The 25,807-nt window shown below is 40.7% G+C and overlaps 1 protein-coding gene and 1 long non-coding RNA gene across 3 annotated transcripts; one reads left to right on the forward strand and one right to left on the reverse strand.

Moving 5' to 3' along the window:
- Nucleotides 1–7: 7 nt before the first annotated feature.
- On the forward strand, nt 8–3,695 carry LOC148905352 (uncharacterized). The gene is made up of 2 exons (XR_016121641.1): nt 8–279; nt 2,015–3,695. It is a non-coding gene; the product is annotated as an uncharacterized LOC148905352 (long non-coding RNA).
- LOC116306898 (L-fucose kinase) lies at nt 616–25,371 on the reverse strand. 2 transcript variants are annotated; one of them, XM_089039687.1, is made up of 29 exons: nt 25,046–25,371; nt 24,370–24,521; nt 23,641–23,691; nt 22,475–22,612; nt 22,170–22,242; nt 21,871–21,971; nt 21,274–21,366; nt 20,805–20,924; nt 19,989–20,187; nt 19,505–19,644; nt 18,927–19,031; nt 11,596–11,655; nt 11,285–11,407; nt 9,998–10,102; nt 9,434–9,579; nt 8,374–8,588; nt 7,747–7,898; nt 7,038–7,099; nt 6,482–6,566; nt 5,894–5,957; nt 5,390–5,487; nt 4,870–4,904; nt 4,573–4,673; nt 3,780–4,297; nt 3,413–3,512; nt 2,988–3,053; nt 2,842–2,898; nt 2,206–2,306; nt 616–1,587 (listed from the first exon to the last, which is right to left on the reverse strand). In XM_089039687.1, the coding sequence occupies exons 1-29, from the start codon at nt 25,146–25,148 to the stop codon at nt 1,519–1,521; spliced, it is 3,432 nt and encodes a 1,143-aa protein (XP_088895813.1). In that variant the 5' UTR covers nt 25,149–25,371; the 3' UTR covers nt 616–1,518. The 2 variants fall into 2 exon arrangements, with proteins under 2 accessions (XP_088895813.1, XP_088895814.1); XM_089039688.1 differs by having other exon boundaries at nt 3,846–4,297; nt 25,046–25,370.
- Between the last annotated feature and the right edge of the window lie 436 nt (nt 25,372–25,807).

The raw sequence follows: 25,807 nt of genomic DNA on the forward strand, positions 1-25,807 counted from the left end.
CGCCAAAATCAAAAAGGGAAAAAATATAGTACGTATGATGGCGTCATTTTACTACGACTACCAAAATGCTTTGCGTCAAATTTGTATTGCCTCATGAAAATAATAAGACAATTGGTGCTAATTAACTGGACAAAAGAAAGTGTACAACGTAATTGGGATTTCTGCTTTGAAGTATAGGGCGGAACATCCTTTCCCTCCTATCCAAAGGAAGCCCGTCTCCACAGGAAGTCCGAGTCCCCAAAGGAGATGTCGTTGGAGGAAAGCGGCGGACTCCAGAAAGTAGGTTGCCCCCAGAAATTTGTCCCAATTGTTGTCTGCTTATTTAAGCTGCTAAACTCTTCAGTGAATACAGAATGGAAATGGAGATTTAAGGCCGATTTAGACTGAACGATTTTTGCCTACAACTTTCGTATATAACACACTCGCGTCTGTCGTAGACGAGTTGTAGGCTTGATTTACACGCTACGACTCGAGTTTTAGGATGGTGCGAGCGTGTTGTATACAATAGTTGTAGGCGAAAATCGTACCGTCTAAACCGGCCTTTAGGAGGGGAGAGAAAGAAAGGTAAGGACAAAAGAGGAGAGGAGAGAATTAAATTATTCAAACTCCAACTGGTTAGAATTCATTTCTTTGTTTTTTATTCTTATCTATTTTGATACTCCAGTTCGAATTCTCTGTTCTACAGGGTTACCCTCGATTTCGTATGGAATTATTTTGACTATTCACGTGTTCCAGTGAACATAGTAACAATTATTTGCCGAAGGCAAAGTGAATATCGGGCAATATTTACCGAGACGCAAGTAATTAATAAATAACGAAGAAAGAATGTTATTTTTTGAATTTTCCCCAGACATTATTTATCTCTGTAAGCGGCACAAATCGACAAACCAGCGTGCTCGTGCGCTCTATATTTACCTGTAGGTTATAAATAGCAGCATAAGAAAATTGTGACCAATGAGCGCGCCGGATTTATGATATTCACTTGTGCAAAAATATTAAATATATATGTGAAAATTTTACTCGTCACACAAGCTTCTTCAATTCTTGAAGTGCATGTGTCTTCATAGCTGCCATGTTGGTTCACTCGAACCGTAAGCTTTGGTCTTGGCTATGTCAACCAACATGACCGCCATGTCTTTTGCCTTTTTATACTCGTGGCGGGAGTTTCAAGGTACACTAAAAACTGCCTGTGTCTGCTACGCGTTTAGGCTCAGTCCCTAGCCATCGTGGTTTCGTGCGCCCACAATGGTCGGCTGGAGATTGAGCCTACTACGCGCCGCGTTTCTCTTTAAAAAATTTCTTGAGTTCTGCGCTACCCATTCGCAAGTGCTCTATAACTGCAAAAAGCGTGCGCGTGTGTTTTCTATTTCTTCAATGTATGAGACGAACTTGAAGACGCACGGAAAAAGCTAATAGGTACTAATAGGTTTACCCAAGTTCTTCCAGACGTATTGTGTGTATCATTTATACAATCTAATTGTCTTAATTGACCAAACAATATTTTCTTATATTACTTAATTATTCAATTCTGATTGTGAGACCTTCGTTATCGATAGAAACTTCGTGGAAGGCAACTTCATCTGAAAACTGGTAAAACGAAAAAGAAAGAATAAATAAACAAATAAACGAAGGAATGGTGAATGGATTGAGTAGTTAAATGGATGGATGCCTGAATGCATACATAGATAAATGGATGGATGGATGATTGGTTGAACAGATGAAAGTATTAAAAAAATCTGCCAAAGCTTTTCGCTGTCGTATCACAGCGTGGGACAATCACGACAGAGCTAGACTCCAAACTAGGTGAAAGCCCAAAGATCGAGTTAGAATTTAGGAGTTGATTTTTTATAAGTAAATGAAAGAATAAATTAACAGTTTTAATAAGAAAGTCAAGGCAGGATGCCACGTTCTTCTAACCGGCCCTTCCCATCGCACGTTGGAGAAGCACCCGGCTGCACCTTACTGAGTTCCCTATTGAATTCTCTTGTTACGTTATTTGCCTTGTATTTCGCAGGTCAGGAGAGAGAGAGAATACAACAAGAAGAACACTGGATCACCGTTCAACCTTTGCATGATTGAACCAAAGTGATTATGCACATTCACGAACTTGTCATACATGTGTACTAGTGAGGTTGCTGAGAACTGCGTTATCAAATACCAAGAATGCAATACCGACTAATGGTTAGGATTTTGCATTCTTTATACCTTTGTGTTTCCTAAAGTTTCTTCGATTTTCTGGCGCATTTCAGGAGACTTTGCAATCACGCACAGAAACCCACCACCACCTGCTCCTGCGAGACACTGGCCTGAAGAGGTGAAGACATGGAATATTATTATATAGAATGAAGAGAGTATTACAATATTAAGGGATGCTTCTTGTCAGTGACCATTTTTGCAATCGGTATCTTAAGATTGAGTATAGCTGACTGTGCTTTATAAGTTCAAAAAGGGCCTGCTAGGAATGACAACTACACTAACGGCACCATCAACACAACAAAAACACGACAACGATAGCAGAAAATATGGCAATAACAGCAACAACTTCAGCACAAGCAACATCACAAACATCAAAAATCTCGTTGGCAGCAAAAGCAGCAGCAGTAGAAGAAAAAGCAGCAGCAGCACAGGCAGAAACAACGACAACAGCAACAGTAATATCAGGAGCCAAAACAATTTAATGTATCAGCAGTAGCAACAACATCAACAGCAATATCTTCATCATTACCTTGGATTTTCCGCAACATCATCCTCCAAAACCAAAGCAGCAGCAACAACATCAACAGCAGCAGAAATAACACCACCACCACCACCATCATCATCATCAACATCATTACAACTTACCGTAGGCATAAGGTTGAATGTCTTCCATCATTCTACGTATATCCTCTGGTTCGGTTCCTGAAACACGAGTATACATTGAAGTTGCCCATTAGTTACAAAATTACAAGACACGTGATGTTCAGAGATACAACCATACAGCTACTAACCTGGTGCGATGAGTTTCTTGTGTTCTCTGTAATTACTGACACACTGTCCAAATAGGGTTAGATCCCCTAGGGAAATTAAGTTAAAAAACGATTTTAAATAAGAGGAAATAAGAAAATAGAAAGGGTGTAAAAAAATAATAATAAAAATTTAAAAAAAAAAGGAAAAGGAAAAGAAAACGAAAGAGAAAGAGAAAAAAGAACGATATGATAATTATAATATTAATTTCATGATTGGGTGATGAAGTAGTGGGAATTCGGGTCCACCGTCACCAAATCTTTAAGATAGTGCCAAGCCTATGCGCGAAATAAAAAAGGTAAATTCCAAGTCAAACAAACAGACAAACACACGAACAAACAAATAAACAGAGCAGAGCAGAGCAGAGCAGAAAGCACTAATTAGCCTCATTTATGTTGACCTAACCTACCATCTACTAGTGCTTTGGCTAGTGTTTTAGCATTATCAGCCAGATCATCTACGACTTTGACTATGTTTGGCTGTCTGCCGTACCAATTACGAACCACATTCTGGTGGACAAAAAAAAGAAGTAAAAAAGTTAACTTTCAAGAGGGGACAATTCCATCGCTCAATAAATTCTTGGTCCATCAGATTGCTAGCTAGGTTAAAAATAACTCGCGAGTTGATTGGTTGGTGGGTGTGACGTCATGTTTCCCTCGTGCCAGTTGAAAATAAATTCTAATGTAACTTTTGAGTTTGAATGACTTCGTCTATTTTCTTTCACTGTTATACAGACTTAGGCTCAGGTCATACGTAGAACTTCACAAGAGCCGAACCTGATTGAAAGAATGAATAACAAGGCGCTCTTCTTTGATGTCATTAGGTTCTAAGTCTTCTTTCACCTGCAAGAGGTTCTTGGCCAATCTTGTCTTCCCAGTGTAAACAAAAACCAGACATTTGTTCAGTTGATCAACCATCGAATCGGACACACTCAGCACTTCGTACTCTACTTCGATAGGTAGCGAAGCTTTGGAGCTAGCAATCTTGAATCCTGGAGCAAGACCACCAACGTTATCCTGCCACCCACCCCCACAGGTCAACATTTGCTCCACCACCATTACAGCATGGATCAGAGATGTGACATCTGCAGTGAGTCCAGAGGCTCGCAACACGGCTCCCATGACAACGCCTGCTAAAATACTGCTCGTGCCCAGTCCACTTCCGTAAGGAACGTCAGCGGAGGAATGTACCTCGAAGCCGCCGCCGTATCGCTCTTTGAGCTGGTCAGCGAGTGACTTTGGAGAATCTAGGACGACTATATTTGCTGCACAAAAGCAGGCTTTGATCAAGGCACCTGAAACATCCAGTATTGAAAAGCATAAATGATAACTGCTAATGGTCATCTCTTTAGCTAGGGTAGTGTACGTTCCCTTATGTTGGATTTAAAGAAATGAATACTTCAACCCAGATGTCAATCCCTTGAGTATGGTATCTTTGTTATAACATGGATATGTCTCAAACAGAAATTCTCAAAAGGCTTGTACTGGGTATACATTACACTCACTATTCTTCCGATGTTTGTAACCACTGGCAAGCTAGTAGCTGTAGCGTGACAAAATAAAGCGTTACCTGGAGCATGAGGTTGCGAGTAATCTGCCAAGTCTTCTAACTTTTCACATACAACGCGAACACTGTGTTTTCCGGCTAGAATAACTAGAATTATCTGAAACCTGAAAATGACAAAACAATAAACACCCAGTATAGAGGTGAACGATATGAAAGTGGAGGGGCCAACTATGAAAGGTGTGTGTGGGGGAAATGGCGGTGGAGCTGGCGGTGGAGCTGGGGTTGGAGTGTGTGTGTGTGTGGGGGGGGGGGGGGGGGGAGGAGGGGAAAGGGGGAGCTGAGTCCCCCGCCGATACTTACTTATGAATTCTTTTGGCTTTTACTTGCAGTGGTTTCTAAGAAATTACAATGTAAATCTGAGTTACTAACTTTGTTAAGATCTAATGACAAGTAAAGTTCTGTCTCAAAAAATTTTCAACTGAAACTTAACTAGCTTATCACTCTTTTCACAGCTACGCGCTGATCGGGAAATAGGGCAATACACTAACGCCAATAAGAAACATAAAGGTGTACCGACCAATTTTTTTGATTGACGGAAGTGTATTGCCCAATTTCCCTGTCGCGACTGTTGTCTCGATCAGCGCGTAGTAAAGTAAAGAGTGGTAAATGTTACTTTTTAACATCAAGATGAAGTAAGGTTAATCAGGTCAAACGTCGAACTTCACATTAGCTGAACATAATTGATACAATGGATAACAAGGCGGTCTTCTTTGATGCCATTAGGTTCGGCTCATGTGAAGTTCGACGTTTGACATGAGCCTTACTCGCTCCATTATGTAACATCAACGTTAGCAATATCTGTCCGTTAAATGCTGAATACCTTGCCGTCCAGCTTGATGGCGACGTTCGTAACTACTCCACCGTGTTCGTATGCAATAGGAGGCGTGTCTGTCCATCCACCACTGAAGTCGATTCGAACTAAATTCAAAAATAGTAATGATGATGATAATGATGGCGATGAATGTGGTGCGGATAATCTAGACAGTCAAAATACTTGTTGAAGAAGTAAAAATCAAAATATTTTGTACGCAGACGTTAATATTTCTGTTTATTCACCACTCGAAAATTTAATAAAAAAGGAACAATATGATGATGATGATAAATAATGATGATAATTGTGATGCTTTTTATGCAGAGGTGTTATCTACCGGTTAAGCTGATCCGTACTGAAGACAACAGATAAAGATTGATGATAATGATGATGGTGACGGTGACAAGTGATGGATGTGTAACATGCTTGAGAACGCAATAATTAAGAAAGAATAAAAAAATCTATTTTTCAGAAACGTTGATCGTGAACGCCGTCATAATGTGAATTCCTCACCTGGCGCTTCGGCGATTACCCAGCGGTCCATGGGAGGAATGTCAGTCTTTTCAAACTTCATAAACTATAGAAAAATGTGGTCAAAAAAAGTCGTATAAAAATTCTCATCGGGCTTAGTAAGCCCATACCAGGACCACTTGGAACACTCAGGGTCTTAGAATATCAGACTAGAAGGTGCTGCCTTTGCTCTAGAAGTATCTGAAAATGGCTGACATCTGTCACCCTTTCTAAATAAATACAATTATGAATATAATATTAATTTAGTCTACGCAGTGCATGCTGGGTCAAGGAACCTGGTTTCTCAGTCTTGGAAAAAAATAAAAGGAATAGATCACTTTTAAAATTATTCTGAGTGCGTCGGCACACTCTGCCACTTCTGGTAAAGAGCTACGAGGCCGCCATGTTGGTGGAGAAACCAAGACCATAACTTATGTCAAAGTCAACCAACATGACGTTATATGTACAAGAACAAAAGACGTGGCCATCATGTTGGTTGACGAAAAAATAAATCAACGACAAATCCTTTGCTGATGTCAACGAACATGGCGGATATGACGTCACATGCACCTAGAAAGAGTTGCTCCCGACCTGTTTGGCTGTCATGACAGCGTGTCTTCTTAGGATCTGCTCGGCTCCTTCGTAGTGGCGCGCTGCTCTGATCAACAAATCTGGTCTTTAAGAAAAACACAAGAAAGCCAGTCTGAGTGGAATTTATTCTCAATTTCATTCTAAAGAGGAAAAATAGCCATTTACGTAAGTTTTTATGGAAAAAAATTCAATATTTTGGTAATTCTCATTTTAAAATTCCTGTCCTGGTCTAGTGGTCCGTCACACGTTTCTTTGACACGGGTCAGTGTGCAGCCCTGAGTAAATATCATTTTAACGGCTTCATCTGCTAAAACCGTTCCTTCTTTTCCGCCTCGTTGAAATATTTTTATACATTACGAAAAAGAGTAAAAGGATAAAATTACTATCAAGACTTTGTATAATTCGTGAAGTTTCAGCTAACTATTTTTGAGAGCTGAATTTGTTTGGAATTTTATGCGCATTTGAAAAAAACATGTGCATTTGAAAAATTTTCAATTGGTAAATATTGGCAATATAAATGAATAATTATTTTATTAAATTATCAAGTAACTTGTACCTGTCCATCCACTTGGATCTCTCCAGGGCCAACGCCTTCACACCATCTTCGATTTTCTTGTCCTGAAATGAAATGAAAGCAATAATGAAAAATTAAATCTGGCACGAAAAATAGAAACAAAAATTGAATCCATATTCATGGGTCTTGTCACGTGCTACCGTTAAACAAAGAAATGATACTCTAGGTAATGACACGTGGTCTGAAATAGGAAAACAATATGCACAAGGTAAAGAGGTCTATAGGATGTATATTCCTGGTCGAACACATGTGGAATCAGTAGCGTAGCGAGGGGGGGGACACGGGGGGGACACGGGGGGGGGGGGGGACACGGGGGGGGGGCACGTGCCCCCCCAAAATGTTTGAAAAAAATTTTTTTGAAAAAAGAATAACAACAAAAAAACATATTAAACCGAAACGAAAGAGGAAAATAAATTATTACAACCTAAGATATAAGAATGGTTAATAAAATAATGTTTGTTTCTTAAATTTTTGTTTGAGCGTTTATTTGTTTTCTTGGGGAGGAGTAATTTTTTTTTATTTTGGATCAATGCCCCCCCCAGCTCCTAGGTCCTCGCTACGCCCCTGTATGGAATAGTGGGTAAAACGTGTTGCAAAGGTTGTGAAAAATTGGTGGTTACTACAAACCATATCTCCATCTAATATTGAAATAAAAGAAGACAATCATGCACAATTATAACCTCAGACGTACCTCCAACAGTTGGAACGCGTGCTTCCATGCATCATTTTGCGCAGGTCCGCTACGAAGTCCTGCTTTTTCTCCAGCCATTGCACCGAGAACATCTGCAATACAGGCTAGGGTACGTGCTGCCACGCCCATAGACGACCCACTACTGGACGCAACTGTCAGACAAATGACATGACACGTACATAAAAAGATTAAACACCATTATTAATACTATAGTATTACTATCAGTACACCTATAGACGACCCACTACTGGACGCAACTGTCAGACTAATTACATGACACACAGATAAAAACAATTTAACTCCAACAGTAATACTAGGCAGGGGAGGTGATGCCAGGCCCATAGAGGGCCAAATATTGCACGCAACTTTACCCACTATACTACTGGACGCAACTGTCAGACAAATGACATGACAAACAGATAAAAGACAACATGGGCGACAAGAGTTTGAATCTTGAACTCAACATCACATGTGAGCAGAGTGTGTTGGGTCTCTCCCTTGATTCAAGGGATTTGCCCGAGTTCTCTGATTTTTATGAGCAGTTAGCCATACATGCTCTGTCTTTGATAAATTTCAATAAAAATTGATGAAGTTTGATAACGTTTGTTGGAGTAATAATCTCCTTACCATTGTCCATTGTCTCTAGGATCTCTTTATGGAAGCCTTCTACTGCGCATGTCTTCAGGAATGGCAGGAAGCACTCATTGGTCCCACCCATCAACGCAGCTTCAACATGGCGCCGTCCAATATCAAAGAACAACTGTCTCCTCGCATAGAATTCTACTCCAAGGTCAATGTTGGAGAGGATTTCCTTTAAAGAGACCCGCAACGACGAAAACCACCTGGAATGAGTTACTTAAAGGGTTTGGTAAAGCCCTCACAATACATAGGCCTTTACTGACTGCATAGGTTATCATATATATAATTTAAGAAAAGAAATTGTTATAGCAGATCTAAAACGTTTGGAAAATTAAACTACAAATTTTCAACTACAGATCTGTGAGTCTTCAACAAGTATGTAATAAACTTGGCATTTTGAACTCAAGGCAAAGTTAAATATTAAATAAATAAATAATTTCAAATGGGGTAGCATGGAAGGAGAAGGGGTAAAACCATCACCTTTTGTTGTGCGAACCTTCATCAATATCACCATCAGCATTATAAAATAACTTCAATAAATCTAGATTTTTGATTGGTCAAGGACTGTGCTTTATGAGATTACGTAGCATGCATATTTCCCTTACTTTATTTGTATCCAAAGGTATTTAAAGTATCCAAAACAGTGGCTATTTGAATTTGTATTTTATTCGGCTTTATTAATTTCAATACACATGCGAACTTGGTAGCTGAGAGCTGCACGCTAAAATTTGTTTTTTTGCTGTTGTCGATCAAAACTAGTCGGTCAGTACCTTTAATGATTTTGACTTGCGGCAGTGAAAAATCAAATTTCAGCATGCAGCTTGCAGCCACAGAAATGGCATGTTTTTGAAAATAGCAGTAAAAAAAGAAATATAAGCCTTGCTCTCTGTGCTGCGTATGGTTATTAAGCACCTATTAGAGATTGAGAGACGTTTTAAGAAGCACTCTACTCTATATATGGTGCTTCTTCTAATACTTCTCTTGTGTTCAACCTTAAAATGCTTTGAGACTATGCCCAACATGTAAAAGTATCGTATTTGAGAATTACCTTTGAATCATGGTTTCATTGCTGGTCTTCACATTGATACCAGCCAACCACAAACAGTCATAGAGAGGTGGATCATCGCTATCATTACCAATGTGATGAACTACTGGGAATAGACGCGCATTGAACAAGTTTCTATTCTCTTCAGGCTTAAACAGAAAAGAAAGAAAGAATGAGCTGTTCCATTGAAAAAAGCTTATGGCAGCCATGACAGGAGGCAGGGACAATGGAATCGGACCTCAACTGATTTACATGAGAAAGAATTCAGTTTTCCATGACGAAAAGACCATTGTTGTGCCTCCTGTCATGGCTGTCATCATGTATGGTGTAAAGCCTATATTGTGACTGATTGACAGATCAATTGATGTTTTAGCTGGCTTATTATATCATTACTCTTACCCTTACTCCTTCATTCCATGCCATGTCACATTTACCAAAGACAAAAGTTTTCCAGCAATTCCAGGGTTTCCCAGGAATTCCAGGAATTTCCTAGAAATTTCTAGGAATTTTCCAGGAATTCCAGGAATGGTACAAACCTAGTACAAATTGATGCTGTCATTGACCTACCAGACCATGCATCCACAGATCAGTTGATTTTATTCCAGTCCTTTCAAAGAACGTTTTCCAGGTTTTATTACAAAATGTTCCACTGGCCTCATTCGACACAAGGTTCTAATGTAAATATGGAAATTAATATTAGTAAATAATGGGGGGCATACACTGCTAATGCGGTGTCTTTCACCACTGTGAATCCAACGGCTGGGTTGCTGGTTCAAGCTCTACAGTCGCCACATGTGAATTGAATTAGTTTGATGTGTTGTTCTCTCCTGTGCCACAGAGTTTTTCTCCAGGTTCTCTGGATTTCTTCCCTCCATAAAAATCAACATGTGTTTAGTGTATAGAATACTAAATGTAGTATGTATGGAGGATACACGACCCCACAAGTTTCTAGCTTTAAAGGCTACCATGTATAAATGGATAATAATGATAATAATATTAATAATAATATTAACCATCTTTTATTTAGCATCAATTCCGTTTAGTTCAACAACGCTTTACAAAAATATTAACATTGATCATTAACAATATCATATAAAAATTCACAACAAAAACTTTTTTTAAAATATATATTTAGATAAATTGTATGAACTATCAAAAACTATTGCATTGAAAATATATCATTTCATGAAAACATTAAAATGCATTAAAAATTATTAATTTATTATTAATATTATCAAAATCTTATAAAAATATCTTTAATATATAATATACATAGATACTAGAATACAAAAGTAAAAAGAAAACCAAAGAAACGTATGTCAAAATGGCAGCCCTTTTAAAAAGATTTAGTTTCTCAAACTATACTTAAATCTTAGAATAAACTTAAATCCATTCTACTAGTCCATCTATTAAACATTTCAAAACTAACTAACAAGTTGACAATTTGACTGAAGCTTCATGTTTGAAAATCTGGTTGCCTTTGGAATAGACCATTTTCTTATTAATTTAAAATACCGCTGTGTTCCTTGATCATGAGAGACTCGTTTTTACAGGCTTAGCCCCATTTCAACATCAGAATGTTCACAAATGCAATGATAGAGTAAAGAATGTACAACTAGTTCAATAATACATACACAAACACTTTTAAAATTCCACAGATCTTCACTACAGTAACACATGAGTATTCAAAAGAATTCCATACGAAATTAAGGCTAATCCTGTACAGCAGAAAATTCGAAACTGGAGTATTACAGGAACAAAATGATAAGGTGACTATCATATGAGGTTATTTAACAACACAAGACAAACTTTAATGGTTTAATTTAGTGGAGAGATGGAGAAGGAGTGACCTACCTCTGGATTATCATTGATGCCGAACACTACAAACACTTTGTTGTATTTATTGTTGACATGAGGAAAGCTGATGTTGTAACCAAGGAGACAAAGAAGACCTGGTATTTGCAAGGCTTCATTCACCTAAACCACAATGCAATCTTTAAATGTTAATGGTAACTCTGGTATGAAAAAAATCTTATGATTAGAAATATTTTGATAACAAAATGTATTTAAGACCTTGTTTTGCAGTAAACTATATATTTCTATGGATACTGAGCCTTTTAATAACTACTATAAGACGAAAGATGAAACATGTAATGTTATCTTACCTTGTAATCATCAGGTCCAATTCCAGACACCACACAGCCATTGCCAACAGTTATGTTACCCTAGTAGAGGAATGATAATTGTAACCGGCGGCAAGGCGCTCAGCTATGAATCAGATTGCAAGTGGTTTTGACAAAAGAATTTATTGAAAAATTCACACAACTTTACAATACATGAAAAAAAACGGGAACGAGATTACAGGATATCTCTTTACATCGAAGAGAATTCCTAGTCTTGATATGTGAAAATATCCGTAGACAACGCAACGTCTTCAAGAACTTTTACTACACTGATTTAAGCTTAGTTTGGGCCTATTTTTATGGGAAAACCTGCATTCTTAAGACCTTACACATCCTATACAATGTTGCACGCCCTAGGCGCAAACAGGATGTCCCAAACACGAACTTACGTAAACAAGCGCCAAACCTAGGCATGACTCACTGTAATGTAATTACGTACGGAAATTATTTCTTGCTTACGCATTTTCCACGCAAACAGTTAACTAAAGAATTACATTCCTATGTGTACACGAGGCATTCCTAATTAAAAATATAGATTTATGACTAAATAATTACTGTCCAAAATAGTGTCTTTTGACTCTGTCACACTTGCCCCTCCTTTTTGTTTGCTTCGTCCTCGAGCAAATTCAGGAACAATGATACGCAGGTGGACTCGTCAGTGCTGAAGTGCGGATCTTGGAAGATTATAGAGGTTGCTGTGTTGGCCTGCCGTTGTCCTTGTGGAACGTCGGAGTACAGGTGCAGCCAGTTCTTCCTCAGACGCATCATCACTATCATCATCATCATCAGGTTCAGCTGGTTCTGTCATTGGTTGAAAGGCGATTGTCATTCCTCCAATGTCATCTTCTTCATCTGATGATTCTGGCGATGCAGTACATGTTTGTCTAGACCTGTCAGCTTGCCTGTGTCGTCCTCGTATCTCCAGCATTGGTCTTGGACACACTTGCATTTCTCCTTGACTAACAACTTTATCTCCTCCATGTCCATCAGCTCTTTCAACGACATATGTATTGTTGTCTCTTCGTTCGACGATTTTGTACACTTGGTTGTCCCATTTATCTTGAATCTTGTTTCTTCCTCTGACTTTACGGTTGCGAAGGAGTACTCGCTCTCCAACTTGTAGTGGTTCGGCCAGTGCTCTGCCCTTCTGGTCATGGATCTTCTTTCTGACGGTAGCAGCTTCCTTCAAGTTTTGTGTCACAGTGGTATAAGCTTCTCGTAGACGAGTCTGGTGCTTGGTAATCCATTGCTGGTTGTCTACTGTCACTTGTCTGTCATCATCAGGAAGTAGAATGTCCAAAGGTAGCTTTGCATCTCTACCAAACATCAGGTAGAAGGGTGAGTATCTAGTCGTTGCATGTGGCGTAGCATTATAGGCGTAACATAACTCTTTCAGGTGTTCAGGCCACCTTCTTTTCTTTTCTGCTGGTAGAGTTCTTAGAAGCTCATGTAGTGTACGGTTGAATCTTTCGCACTGCCCATTTCCTTGAGGATGATAGGGGGTTGTCCTTGACTTCTTAATTCCATACACTGCACACAACTCCTTGACTAGTTCTGCCTCAAATGACTTGCCTTGGTCAGAGTGTATTCTTTGGGGGATTCCATACACAAGGAACCATTCTTTAATCAGGGTCTTGACTACGGTTGTAGCTTTCTGATCACGGGTAGGTACAGCAATTGTAAACTTTGTGAACACATCTGTTAACACGAGGACATTTTCTCTTCCATCTGTTGTAGGCTCAAGCAAGGTAAAATCCATCGCTAGCACTTCCAATGGCCTAGTAGCTAGTAGGCTGCCCATCGGCGTCTTGACTGGAAGGTAGGATCCTTTGGCAATGACACATCTTCCACAATTTGAGATCCATTGCTTCACATCTCCTTGCATACCGGGCCACCAACATCTTTTCCTCAAGAGCTGTTCTGTCCTGTCTTGTCCTTGATGTCCACATTGATCGTGCGCACCCCTCAGTACTTGTGATTTCATTGATGTGGGGAGTAGCAGTAACCGAAGCTCACTTCCCTGTCCGACTCCTGTACGGCGGTAGAGAACTCCATGGCTTTCCTCAATCCTGTTCCAGTGACTAAGCAACTTCCTTGTATCCCTTGTCTCTTGTTGGCTTTGCCTTTTACTTGGCCGACGTCCAAGGTTTCGGTAGTGGAGGAGACGACTGATACATGGGTCCTCCTGCTGTAGTCGTTGGATCTCTGTGAGAGGTGTGGTTGGGAATGAGGTTGCTTGCTCCTCCAGCGCACTTGTCTCTGTGTTGCTTATGAACGCTGCTGATACCATCAAATGTTGACGTACCTCTTCTGGTAGGTCTGTAGTATTGGTAGAGTAGGCTAGGGTACTTCTTACTTCAACTGTGGTTGGTTCTTCATCTCGGTTGATGCGACTTAGAGCATCTGCATTCTGATTGTGACGTCCAGGGCGATACTTGATGGTGAAGTTGAAGTTTGCTAACTCTGCAGCCCACCTCTGCTCCACAGCTTTCAGCTTACTCTTTGACTGTAGGTATGTCAGCGGGTTGTTGTCTGTGTAGACGACAAACTTCGATCCCAGCAGGTACTCCCTGAACTTCTCACATACAGCCCACTTCAAGGCTAGTAGTTCCAGCTTCCTCGATGAGTAGTTCTCCATGTTTCGCTCTCCACCTCTCAGGCCTCGGCTGGCATAAGCGATCACTTTGACTCTTCTGTCCTGTTCTTGGGACAGCACGGCTCCCAATCCTTCGTTGGACGCATCCGTCTCTAGGATGAAGGGCTTGGTGTAGTCCGGGTAGGCCAGCACTGGTGCTGAGGTTAGTAGATTCTTTAACTTGTTGAAGCTCTTTTGGCACTCTTCTGTCCACAGTACGCCAATCTGCTTCCGGGTGGTCTTGTTACTTCCTCCGCTCCCGAGCTCAGCAACTAACTTGTGCAGCGGGCCTGCCATTTGAGCGAACTTGGGGACAAATCTTCTGTAGTATGACGCGAAACCAAGGAATGATCGCACATCGCGCACTGTCTGGGGGACTGGCCACTCGTTAACTGCCTTTGTCTTTTCAGGGTTTGTCTCGACACCGTCAGCAGAGACCACGTGCCCCAGGTAGGACACCCGATCTCTGAAGAGTTGACACTTGGTTGGTTCAACCTTTAATCCATGATGCTTCAGCTTACTGAATACCGTTTCCAACCGCTCAAGATGTTCTTCAATGGTGGATGAGAAGACTATGATGTCGTCCAGGTAGACCATCAGGGTGCGAAGTATGTCCTCTCGGAAGACTCCTTGCATCAACCTTTGGAAGGTCGCTGGGGCATTCTGTAGTCCAAACGGCATCCGAGTGTACTGAAACAAACCCATGGGCGTTGTGAACGCAGTCTTGTGCTGATCATCAGGATGGACTTCAACTTGATTGTAGGCTGATGCCAGATCTATGGTGGAAAAGTACTTTGCGCCACGCAGTGCCTCCAGTGATTCCTCTATCCTTGGTAGGGGGTACTGATCACGCTTGGTTTTCTGGTTCAGCTTCCGGTAGTCGACGCACATCCTCAAGGCTCCAGACTTCTTTCGTACAAGCACTATTGGGGAGGCATAGTTACTCTCACTTGGACATATCACTCCTTTTTCTAGCAAGTCTTGTAGATGCTGTTGCACCTCCTGGTATTGGTTTGGAGGAATCCTTCTGTAACGCTCTGTGACAGGCACATCATCGTCTGTGTAGATGCGATGATATGTTGTCTTTGTACAGCCAAGGTCCTCCTTACATGAAGCAAACACCTCTTCATTTCTTTCGAACATCTGGAGAGCTTTCTCCCTCTGAAGTTCCGTCCCGGGGAAATGTTCCAGGGTAATCCCGTGAGGGGGTGTCTGTATCCTTTGCCAACGTACTTTGCCCACAGCTTCCCGTTGGGGTGGCATCTGAGGGTCAGCACTAAGGTTACAGCACACTGTCACCATGTTATTCTCGTGTAGGAACTCCAACTGCTCTCCTCTCTTGACCATCTCTCCCTCTCGCACAATTCCAATCCGCGTCCTCGGCTTTAGCCATATGTCCTTTGCCGTCTGGTTGGCAACTCTGACATAGTAACACGTCTTGGTAGTATCCACGAGAGTACTGGCCACGGTGAGGTTTCCTTCTGCTGGTACACCAAGGGGTTCGATCACAGCATCAGTGCCCCATGATGGGCCTGTGACCAAGATATCAGATTCTGTGAAAGCAGGGACCCAGACTTTGTCTGAGCCGGCTACTTTCACGAACCCAGTTTTACGTTTACTCTTCTTCTCTTCATCTTGCAGGATCTGTTGGTATTGGGGCACCTGCCCAAGAACGTTGGTTCCCAGTAGGCCAGGTACCCTCCTCTGCATTACTGTAGTGGCTGCTGTGTCCTTCGTGATGAAGATGCCGCACCCAGGGACCACCACTCCTCCGATCTCTACTGTAGCGACGATATATCCAATGTAAGGGATGTCCAAACCGTTAGCTCCTCGCAGCTGCAGTAATCTTGTTTCAGGGTGTAGGTCTCCTAGGGTTGGCTGTAGCTTTTCCCTGTAGAACGACTCGGTGATGAGGGTAACCATGGAGCCCGTATCCACTAAGCTTTTCACAGGTACTCCGCCAATCCTTGCCACCACTGTGGGACTTGTCCCGACAAACTTTTCGTTCTGAAAAAGAGAGTTAGAGCCACTACAGTTCCTCTCCACGGCGTGGCTCACTGCCGTGGAGAGCTGGAGTTTGACTCCTTCTGTGGTGCTGCTGGTGCCTTGTCTTTCAGGGGCTTTGGGCAGTTCGGCCGAAGATGTCCAAGCTCGTGGCAGTTGTAACATCTCCTCGGACCACGTGGGGGACTTCGTGGTGGTGATGGGCTTGCTAACTTCATGGTAAGTTGGGTTAGCAGCTTCTGCTGCTCATCCAGCAATTTTTGTTGCTGCATGAGCCTCTCCACCAGGGCCTTCTGTCCTGCTGCAAGCTCTTGGATGGCATTTACTTGGTTGCTCTCCACCAACACCTCCTTGGCCGCTGCATGGCGATGTGCTCCTCTATCTGTGTCTTCCGAGCTACGATAGGCCTCTTGCCTCACCTCGTTGAAGGTCTTCTCGGGATGTTCTCTGATATAGCGCTTGAGATCCCTGCGCAACAGGTTGTCACGCAAGTTCTCAACGAATGTGTCTCTGAGGTTCTGGTCCTTGTTTTCCAGGGCTCCTATGTGTACTCTGGTTATGTGCTCCGCCATTGACATCAGGGCATGGGCAAAGTCCTGGATGGGCTCTCTGTCACCTTGTTTTCTGGCGAAAAACCTCTGGAGAAGCTGGGTCTTGGTGAGCTTCTCCCCGAAGACGTCTCTTAGAATCCTGAAGAAGCCATCCGGGTCTGTCCAGTCATCCACAGGCCTTAGTCGAACTTCATCTCGAGCCGCACCTTCTAAGCTATGGTACAGGAAATCCACCGCCTCTTGACCAGTTAACTTCTGGGCAGCCACAGACCTCTGTGCATCCGCTATCCAGTCTTCAAGCACTTTGTCGTCTCTGCCACCAGCATACTTTCTCAGCTTCTTCTCCCTTGGCACTGTCACTTGTACCACTGGTGCAGGAACAGGTTGGGCAGGGGGTCCTCCTTCAGCCTGCATGCCATCCAGCTGTGCCTTGAGTGCAGCCAATTGCTCTGTGAGTGCAGCCACAGCTTCTTCCGCCATGATTTCAATCTCGTTCCCGTTGGTAAATAATCAGTAACTACTAATGTCAACTTTCTTGCAATCCCACTTCTGACACCAAAAATGTAACCGGCGGCAAGGCGCTCAGCTATGAATCAGATTGCAAGTGGTTTTGACAAAAGAATTTATTGAAAAATTCACACAACTTTACAATACATGAAAAAAAACGGGAACGAGATTACAGGATATCTCTTTACATCGAAGAGAATTCCTAGTCTTGATATGTGAAAATATCCGTAGACAACGCAACGTCTTCAAGAACTTTTACTACACTGATTTAAGCTTAGTTTGGGCCTATTTTTATGGGAAAACCTGCATTCTTAAGACCTTACACATCCTATACAATGTTGCACGCCCTAGGCGCAAACAGGATGTCCCAAACACGAACTTACGTAAACAAGCGCCAAACCTAGGCATGACTCACTGTAATGTAATTACGTACGGAAATTATTTCTTGCTTACGCATTTTCCACGCAAACAGTTAACTAAAGAATTACATTCCTATGTGTACACGAGGCATTCCTAATTAAAAATATAGATTTATGACTAAATAATTACTGTCCAAAATAGTGTCTTTTGACTCTGTCACATAATGATAACCATCCAAAACCTTACCTATAAAGGCTAGCTTCCCACAACCTACCAATACCCTACCCAAAACCTTTAAACATCCTACACAGCCTACAAACTACCGACACCCACCTGCAACCTACTGACATACACTTGCAACCTACCGACACCCACCTGCAACCTACTGACACCCACCTGCAACCTTCTAACACCCACCTGCAACCTGCTAACACCCACCTGCAACCTACCGACACCCATCTACTACCTACCAACACCCACCTGCAACCTACCAACACCCACCTGCAACCTACCAACACCTACCTCCAACCTACCAACACCTACCTCCAACCTACCAACACCCACCTACAACCTACCAACACCCACCTGCAACCTACCAACACCCACCCACAAAAAACTAAAACCTTATCCATACCCCCAACACCCACCTCCAACCTACCAACACCCACCTACAACCTACCAACACCCACCTGCAACCTACCAACACCTACCTGCAACCTACCGAGACCCACCTGCAACCTACCAACACCCACCTGCAACCTACTGAGACCCACCTGCAACCTACTAACACCCACCTGCAACCTACCGACACCCACCTACTACCTACCAACACCCACCTGCAACCTACCGACACCCACCTGCAACCTACCAACACCCACCTGCAACCTACCAACACCCACCCACAAAAAACTAAAACCTTACCCATACCCCCAACACCCACCTGCAACCTACCAACACCCACCCACAAAAATCTAAAACCTTACCCATACCCCCAACACCCACCTGCAACCTACCAACACCCACCCACAAAAAACTAAAACCTTATCCATACCCCCAACACCCACCTGCAACCTACCAACACCCACCTGCAACCTACCAACACCCACCTGCAACCTACCAACACCCACCTGCAACCTACCAACACCCACCTGCAACCTACCAACATCTCACCCACAACCTTTCAAAACCTCATATCATTTCAAAACCAACATCAATTTTGCGACTGCTTGCTGCGTGTTTGTGTGTATCATACACACCTGTAAGTAACAATGAGATATGACTGAATTTTCCCCAACTGTTATTGGACCCTTGATAACTGAATTCATCACAATGGCTTCTTCGTGGATACTTTGACCTTCTCCCTAGAAGCAAGAGTCAAAATAAAGTTAAAAGGAGAATGTTGGGCCTTTTAGGTCCTAGGTTTTAGATAATAGGACAGGGATGGAAAATGTTAAAAAATGTTATATGAAAAAGATGAAAAATTTGGAAATAAACTAAAAAAATGAGAATTGTGAATGGATAAGGGGTCAGATTTGGCAAGATTAAAAGAATGTAAGTTAAAACAGATATGGGAAATAGGAAATGGGAAATAGGAAGTGGGAAATTATAAAAAATGGGAAAACTGAATGAAAATAAAAAATTGAAAAAGGAAGGGCAGTTAAGGGACAATGAAGAGTTGAAAATGGAGAAAATAAAGAAAATAGGGGGAAGAGAGAAAGATGTCTTCTAATTAAACTTAAAATAAAATGTCATCGAAAAGAAAAAACAAGAACTTTATAAGATAGAATATTTGGATGTGAGTGAAAAGGGGAAAAAGAGTGTACGTAGTCGATACCTCAGTAGCAACATGCATCTGATGTTCTGTTTGGTACGGAAGGTTATTCTTCTTGAACTTTTTGAGAGGTTTGGACACAAGTATTTGATAGCAAAGCCCAGTTGGAGTCATGTACTTGAATTTACAATCCTTCATCACCACTAACAAGAAAACCATTGATACCATTGTTAATGTTATTCATGACAGATAAAACAAGTCTGCCCGACTAGATGCCTATAGAGGTTTTGCACCATATAATACAGCTTGGACTGCCTGTGGTTAGATGACAGAACAATAAAAACCCTTTGCTCTCAGGAATTGAATTCTTTCTTATTTAAAACGGCTGATGTTCTTATTTAAAACATGGCTGATGTCACGTGGTGGTGCAAAGCCTCTATTGAGGTTGTACATTAAGTCTTCTTATGACTTGGGGTCTGTCTGTCTGTCTGTCTGTCTGTCTGTCTGTCTGTCTGTCTGTCTGTCTGTCTGTCTGCAGGGTTCTCACCTCCCTGCACCTTCATTCCTCTAAGGTGTGTCCACAGTGTCTTCCTTGCCCCAGTCATTAGCTCCATTTCCTCATCAGTCATTTTCTTTACACCTGTTCTTGTGCTTCTACCATAAGCACCACTGGGTTTACCACGCACAAAATCCTTTTCTGAGATGTCAGTTGCCATGGTCAGGAGAATATGAAAGAACAGGCCAATCTGTGGGGGAAAGAACATTGTAATCAAGTAATTGATACTGGGGGGAAATTGATGCACAAATTAGAAATATAATGAAATCATACTTCCTTCATTCACTAATTTGTTTATTTGTTTGCTTATTCATTCCTTTATTTCTTTTTTCCTTCCTTCCTTCCTTCCTTCCTTCCTTCCTTCCTTCCTTCCTTCCTTCCTTCCTTCTTTCCTTCCTTCCTCCTTCCTTCCTTCCTTCCTTCCTTCCTTCCCTCTTTCCTTCCTTCCTTCCCTCCCTCCTTCCTTCCCTCCCTTCTTCCTTCCTCCCCTCCTTCCTTCCTTCCCTTATTCATCCATTCATACATTTGACACGTATATCTAATAAAGCTTATCAACCTGTTCCTTTTAGCAAACAATTCAAATGATTAACTCATTAGTTTACCAATAATGACCAGTGAACACTACTTTGTACTGTATGGGTGTGTTGAATACTTAAACAGCATTTCAAACAGTGTTTTAGTTTCCTTCTTATTCACTCATTGGTTTACCATTAATTCCCTTTAGAAAGGTGGTAGAATGGGACATCAGTTTTTAATTTGGTCATTCAACCAGTACTAGTTAATAGCCAAGTACTCTCAAAAACCCACCTGTATCGGTTTGGCACCGTTATCCAGACCGTAATAAGTACAAGCATCTAGTGGTGGATAGGAGTGCAGTGTTAAAAGTTTAGCTACTGCTTTTTCACTGAAAAACACTGTACTACCAACCTGAAGAAGCAAAAAAGTAAAAATTATAAGATGTATTGACCTCAATTAAACTTTGATAACTTGGCTATTATTAGCAAGACTCAAAATTTAAGCTGCCAATTAACACGGGTTTCCTTTCCCTTGATTGCAAGGATTTTCTCTGGGTTCTCCGGGTTTTCCTTCCTCAAAAAAAAACAAAAAACAAACAAACACACTCAATTATAATTTGATCTGTGGCCATGCCCTAACTTTTGGGGCATTTTGAAGGTTTGTGTAAAGACTAATAAGAATCACAGCTCACGCTAGTTTTTAGCTAGTTATCTCTTTTAAGAATCAATTAGTAACTCAAAAGTATGTAGTGACTACTTACTATAGGCACTTTTAATTTGTCATGCCCATTTGGTAAAGCAAAATCTTTGAGTTCCTCCTCACTTCCTTTGTAGATCATGTTCTTAACAATTCCCTTTTGACCAAATGAATAAAGAATAAAGATAAATGTAATCCTGATAGCTCATTCACTACAACGTAATTTTTCATGGGCAGTCAATCGTGGACCCTTTAACCCTTCCAAACATCAGTGCATTGGCTTCAATTCCCAGTTGCTCCATGACAGCTGAATTATTTTTCTTTCTGGCTTATTAGTTTTTCCTCCATCTTCTCAAATCAACCCTAACTAATTCAAATTGGTTAGAGCTGTGTCCTGGGTCATCCTTAGACTATATACATTAGCAGCTGACAGGGGGTGCCTTCACATGCTTTCAGTGCGATTCTGTTGAGCTGTGTGCCAATACTTTGCTGTGGTCATTAGAGATAAACTCAGTTTTTCCAGCCATATCATTAGTGCCTATTACCTTGTAATCTAGTTTGCACACTCAGGTTTGATTCTGTTGAGCTGTGTGCCAATACTTTGCCTTGGTCATTAGAGACAAACTTAGTTTTTTCCAGTCATATCATTATTGCCTATTACCTTGTCATCTAGTTTGCACGTCCCATGGAGCTTAGCATAATCGATCTCGCTTTCATACAGCAGTAGAACAATATCTTCTGAGATACTGGCCCAGTTGATTTCTGATGAATAAAATATAGCATTGACAGAATATAATACCCTTCACTATTGAAAAATAGAGAATATATGTGTAAAATGATGTGTGAAAATATTACAATTGGAAATATAATAAAATGGAATTGGCAGAACACAAGTGAAGTGTTAGGAGCAGCCCCATTCATAGCAAAATGAAATAGAATGGTGCAAGAAACCTGTTATACCTGTATTGGACGGCACAGACAACATCATATCTGTGCTAGAGACCCATACACCATGAGGGGAATCACGGCAGATCTGGAAATAATTAAAAATAAAAACTTATTGTAAAAAGATTTAAATTTAAATTTAAAAAAATTTAGAAATAGAAAATTCCTACAAGTTTTGGGTGCAGTTATAAAGCACATGGGGTTGACAGAAGATGAGAGAAGTGACTGTTTGGATAAGCATTCGTGATGCGTAGTGGAGAAAATGACATTGTCAAATCTAGGAGCAGAAGTCAAGACAGAAAATAATCTGCTTGACTTACATTATTTGTCAGGTAATGGAGAAGGCAGTCGAAGTTGGTAACCAAAGAATCGGCCAATGATACTGAATGGCTGTTGCTGTGTTTTGCAGGCAGTGTGGTAAAGGCCCTTCCATAAGGACTGAATGGATAGTCTCGACCCTGAAGAGAAGAACAAGGATAATAATACAAATGCCAGGTCGAACCCTGATTAAATGTTTTCTCTCTAATTTTCCCCATCATTTTTGAGGTCATGTTATATGGGTCTATGGCATAGGGACAAAATGTTTGCCTTTCACAGCTTTCGGTCTTAACATTTGATCACTTTGGATGCTGCATATGAATAAATTCCCACATTCACTTGAGCCATCAATAGCTCCAAGTCAAAAGGCTGGACTTGAAGTATTGTACATTACTTAATTTACTGTATTTCATCAAGTCCAACTTCAACTTGCAGCCATCATTTTGCAGTCACTTACTGCGATTCCCAGTCACACGCAACCAAGTGAGACCAAAATCACAAACGAAAACTTGAGTTTTGGTGGACGTCAATCAAAAGGGTTTCTTAAACATGTCTAAGGATTCTGACTCCGAATTTCAAACGTTTAACTGCAAACTATCAGTATTGACTTATCCTATCTTGAAGAAACTCAAATCATTGCCATAGCGATAGCTTTGCAATCAAGCGTTAAGATTCGGAGCCGGAATCCTGTGACATTTTAGAGAAAATATATCCAGAGTGAGAAATTCACAGCGACAAGAAGCATGAGATAAGGACAACGACTTTTGCACATTTGCACGTGTTCACGTGAGTATTCACATCAGTCCTGGTGTAGAAACCAATAGAAACGAAAGAAACCCTTTTGATTGACATCCACCCACATTCAATTTTTGGTTTGTGATGAAGGTCTAGTTGGTTGCGTGTGACTGGGAATCGCAGTAAAAGTCAGGAAAGGTTTGTTAAGTTTGCTTGATTTTTTATAAACCCATTGCAGTAGATTGCCAAGGCAGCTCAATTTGGAGAACAAAACAGCAGAACCTTACTAGAATAGAACCTTAGAATTGCAGGAATTTATTGCATCGTTCTCCAATTGAGCTTCTGTGTGAAAAGTGCTCAAAAAGGACTATTATATTGAGATTGTTGTACCTATAAAATACACATTTTATAAATTTTATAAAACTATACATACCATGAGCATGATTAGAATTCTGCTTTTGGAAATAACACTTGCATCCATGGTCTACAAAGTACAAGTACATGAAAATGTTACGAATTATACAATATTTATGTGCAAGCAAAACATTTTTGTTTACTGGAAAGAATAAATAAATAATGTAAAAATATTAGTGGCACTCAAGAAACATCTGCATTCTACATTCTTTTCTCTCCCACCTACTTTCCCCCATCATCTCCTATCGTACTGTAATAAAAGTTTATATAGGTTACTCTCAGCCATTAATTGGAATGTTTTTCACACCATTTTTTAAGAGTGTCTATCCCTCTTCTATCAAGAGCGTAGCCAGGGAGTCTGAGGGGCCATCCCCCTTCAAGGCAACAAAATGGCAGCTTTTTTGATTTTATGGTTTTATATGGTGATTTCAAATTTTTTTGTAAAAATAAAATGTAAAATGTAATGTCAATTTTTATATTTTGTACTCTACCTTGTAAAAATGACTTTATGGTTTTGGTAAAAAATGGTTTTAATTTTTGTTGTTCAGTGTTTTGGGAGTGCAAAGAAAATGGCAGATTATTTAAAATTTGGGCCTCCATTTCAGAAAATCCTGGCTACACCCTTCTTCCTGGTTTTCCTGGTATCATGAAGGTTTCTCCCATCCTCTGGAAGAACATTGCCCCTCCATATTTCCCATAACTTATATCCACTCTCTTCGTTAATAAAGTATGTGCCCCCCTAACTTACAGTAAATCCTGCCTCTGCAGACAGATGCTCAGTTACCACAAGCAAAGCATTCAAAGTGGCTCCTCCACTGCCCACTCGAGACTTAGGATCCTCTATGGCCAAGATACGTGTGTTCTTGTCTATGAAGCCTTCATTCTGGCGAATGTCAAGCTCTAAAACAAAAACAATACACATATTTAGCTTACCACGCCTTGGAAAGTGTTTGAATGAATGTCACTTAATCAAAGCGTACTTTACTCCAGAATCGTACCATACCGTATTTACTTGAATAAGCACCTCCCTCGAATAAGTACCTCCCCCGAATAAGCGCCCCCTTTAGACAAATAACATTAATAAGCGCCTTCCCCGAATATTAAGCGCCACGTTTTAGACGTGAAAAATTCAATAAGCGCTTATTCGAGTAAAATACGGTAATCATCTTTTAGCTTAAAAAATTATTATAAACAATAAGTTAAAATGATCATTATTAAACTTTAACAGAGTTAAGCCAACCAGTATGTAAGCCCTTTGACGTTCAGGAGACGAGAATGAGGAATTTTTCAAATAGAAGCCCTTTTTGTGAGTCAAAAAAGTTGCAAGATAGAATAATAGCGTGGCAATGCAGCCACACGAAGACCCTCCATTTTCCAGACAGATCTAATCATAAACTATCATCTAGCTATGTCTATGTAGTTACCTTTCTTAAAGGCATCAGCACTTGTTTTATTCTGACAAGTCAATACAATCGCCGACCATGCAGGAGGTGAAGACGATAATGATGAAGAAGAAGAAGAAGCCATCTTGTTTGGGAAACTTTACAATTAAATGAATGAAAGAATATTAGATTTCTTTAAAAAAGCAATGAAATTTGACCTTTGATGGTAAAAAAAAACACCCTTAAGGTGTTTAATATAATGCGAAAAAAACTCCTAAAGTTCGAATGTTTAAACTGTTTCGTAAAGAGTTCTAAAAACAAAACAAAATATTATTTTTTTACTTCAAAAACAATCACAACCCATCACAACCACCGAAACCACCGAAACCAGGACCCACACTGTCATGTCAAGCACAGGGATCCCAGCTGGATGGTAGTAGTTAGGACGTAAAGGTTTCTTGCATGGGAATAAGATTCTTATTGGTATTTTCTCGTATTTTCTCCATGCAGATTCGTTTTTCAAATTATAGCTGCATACAGTGGATATAGAATTACTCAATGCAATCGATTATTGCTATCGACATGTATCATTTGCCCATTGATCATTCATTCATATTTCATTTATTCATCCATTTCTTCATTCACTCACTAATCTCTCCATCCATTCATAAATATTTATCCATTCTTTCGATTTACTTACTCTCCCATCTCTCCATCCATTCATTAACATTCATCCATTCTTTCGATTCACTTACTCTCCCATCTCTCCATCCATTCATTAACATTTATCTATTCTTTCGATTC

Source organism: Actinia tenebrosa, unplaced genomic scaffold (genome assembly GCF_029948245.1).
Source record: "Actinia tenebrosa isolate PJP-AT-01 unplaced genomic scaffold, QUT_ActTen_1.0 PGA_scaffold7__59_contigs__length_16204524, whole genome shotgun sequence".
NCBI lineage: Eukaryota > Metazoa > Cnidaria > Anthozoa > Actiniaria > Actiniidae > Actinia > Actinia tenebrosa.

Coding starts and splice junctions, on each gene's coding strand:
- LOC116306898 (XM_089039687.1), bottom strand. CDS start 25,148: ATGGCTTCTTCTTCTTCTTCATCATTATCGTCTTCACCTCCTGCATGG. Junction 20,925..21,273: donor ACAAATTAAAAGTGCCTATA/GTAAGTAGTCAC, acceptor TTGCTTCTTCAG/GTTGGTAGTACAGTGTTTTT. Junction 3,513..3,779: donor TTATTCATTCTTTCAATCAG/GTTCGGCTCTTG, acceptor TTTGTCCACCAG/AATGTGGTTCGTAATTGGTA.